At 32.8% G+C, this 1557-nt stretch overlaps 1 protein-coding gene across 1 annotated transcript in view; it reads left to right on the top strand.

Moving 5' to 3' along the window:
* Nucleotides 1-1557, top strand: part of LOC106876109 (kanadaptin) — a 26172-nt gene that overhangs the window by 9356 nt on the left and 15259 nt on the right. Inside the window, exon 3 of the mRNA XM_014924518.2 lies at nucleotides 811-924. Coding sequence (XP_014780004.1) covers nucleotides 811-924 — 114 coding nt within the window. The remainder of the gene's footprint in view (nucleotides 1-810; nucleotides 925-1557) is intronic.

Raw genomic sequence — 1557 nt, 5'->3', positions numbered from 1 at the left:
ATATATATATATATATATATATATAATCAGCACTAGTGGTATCAACATTATCAAATGCGCATACTCAGTGTATGTGCTTTGTTTGCTGTATTTACTGTGAGAGGGTGCTTGGGGATGACCCCTGTTACTGTTGGGTGTTAAAACACCTGAAAGTCATAGACAGGTGAGATAATTCACCTTGGATCAAATTCAGGTGTGATGGATACCAAATTAACTGAGTGAAGAAGATGAAATGTACGAATCTACTGGAATGTGTTAAAAATGAATATATTAGTCATTATTTTGATTTCGGCTTTTTTTTACTTGTTCTTGATAATTTATATTCTTCTTTATTTATGTGATTTCCAAAGGCAGAGAATTGGCAGAACTGTTATTGTGCTGGACAAAATGCTTCAGGACATTTTCCCAGGCTTTACATTCTGAGTTCAAATTTTTCTGAGGTTGACTTTGCCTTTCATCCGTTTGGGGGTTGATAAAATAGATATCAGGTGAGGATTGGAGGTCATGTAACCAACTAGTTCCTGTCTCTAAAATGTCTGCCTTGTAGCAAAATTTGAAACCCTCACCTTCAACGGCGACCAGCTGGCAAAAATCATTAGTACATTGGACAAAGATGCCTAGTGGAGTTTCTTTTATGTTTTGAGTTCAACTCTTACTTAGGTCAACTTTTAATTTCATCTTTTCACAATCAATGAAATAAATACCAGTTGAGTACTTATGTCAATATAATTGACAAGTCCCCTCCACCACCAAAAATTTCAGTCCTTGTGTTAATAGTATGAAGAATTATTTGTAATATTTTTTTTTCAGATATGGCAAGTGCTGTTGAGGAGAGTCAAGATAACCCTTTCAGTCAAGATTTAGATGAATCCTTATACATTGATGACCCTAAAAAGTGTTTAAAGAACTACTTTGATCGAGAAGGTATGCTGCTTACTTTGTTCATTTAAATGATTTTGTCTATATGTATATATATATATATATATATATTAATAGTAATGGTAAGACAACAAAAGAATGAAAGAGACCTCGATATTATGTAAATAGAGGAATTTATCTGTAAATATATGTGACAATTATTCGGTAGCCATAATAAGACTCCGAGTTTTGGATGTTGGGGCAGAAACCTGCTCTGACATCTCGTCAGTTATCAAGGTAATCTTACTACACAGTCACGCCTGCGCCTATATATATATTTATATTAAGGGCATTACTATACATAAATGCCTCACGCTAGGAGGTACTCTTAAAGTCAAAACTACCATTGTACCGGTACAATGTGTTTATTATGGTAGTTTTGACTTTAAGAGTCCCTCCTAGCATGAGGCATTTATGTATAGTAATACCCTTAATATAAATAAATATATTTAAAGGGAATAACTAATAAATTTATCCCTTATGAGGTTTTTCACGCTAACTACTTGATAAATTCTTATAAAGATTTTATCCTATTTTTAAAATATATATATAAAAATTATAATTAAGGGTATCTAAAAGATACCACCATGCTAGATATAGCAGCCAAAACTTGACACTAAAACCACATGGAATGTTCAT

The sequence above is a fragment of the Octopus bimaculoides genome, chromosome 25 (genome assembly GCF_001194135.2).
Source record: "Octopus bimaculoides isolate UCB-OBI-ISO-001 chromosome 25, ASM119413v2, whole genome shotgun sequence".
Classification (NCBI taxonomy): Eukaryota; Metazoa; Mollusca; class Cephalopoda; order Octopoda; family Octopodidae; genus Octopus; species Octopus bimaculoides.
The sequence above is the reverse complement of the archived record's forward strand: the minus strand, read 5'-3'. Positions and strand labels throughout refer to the sequence as shown.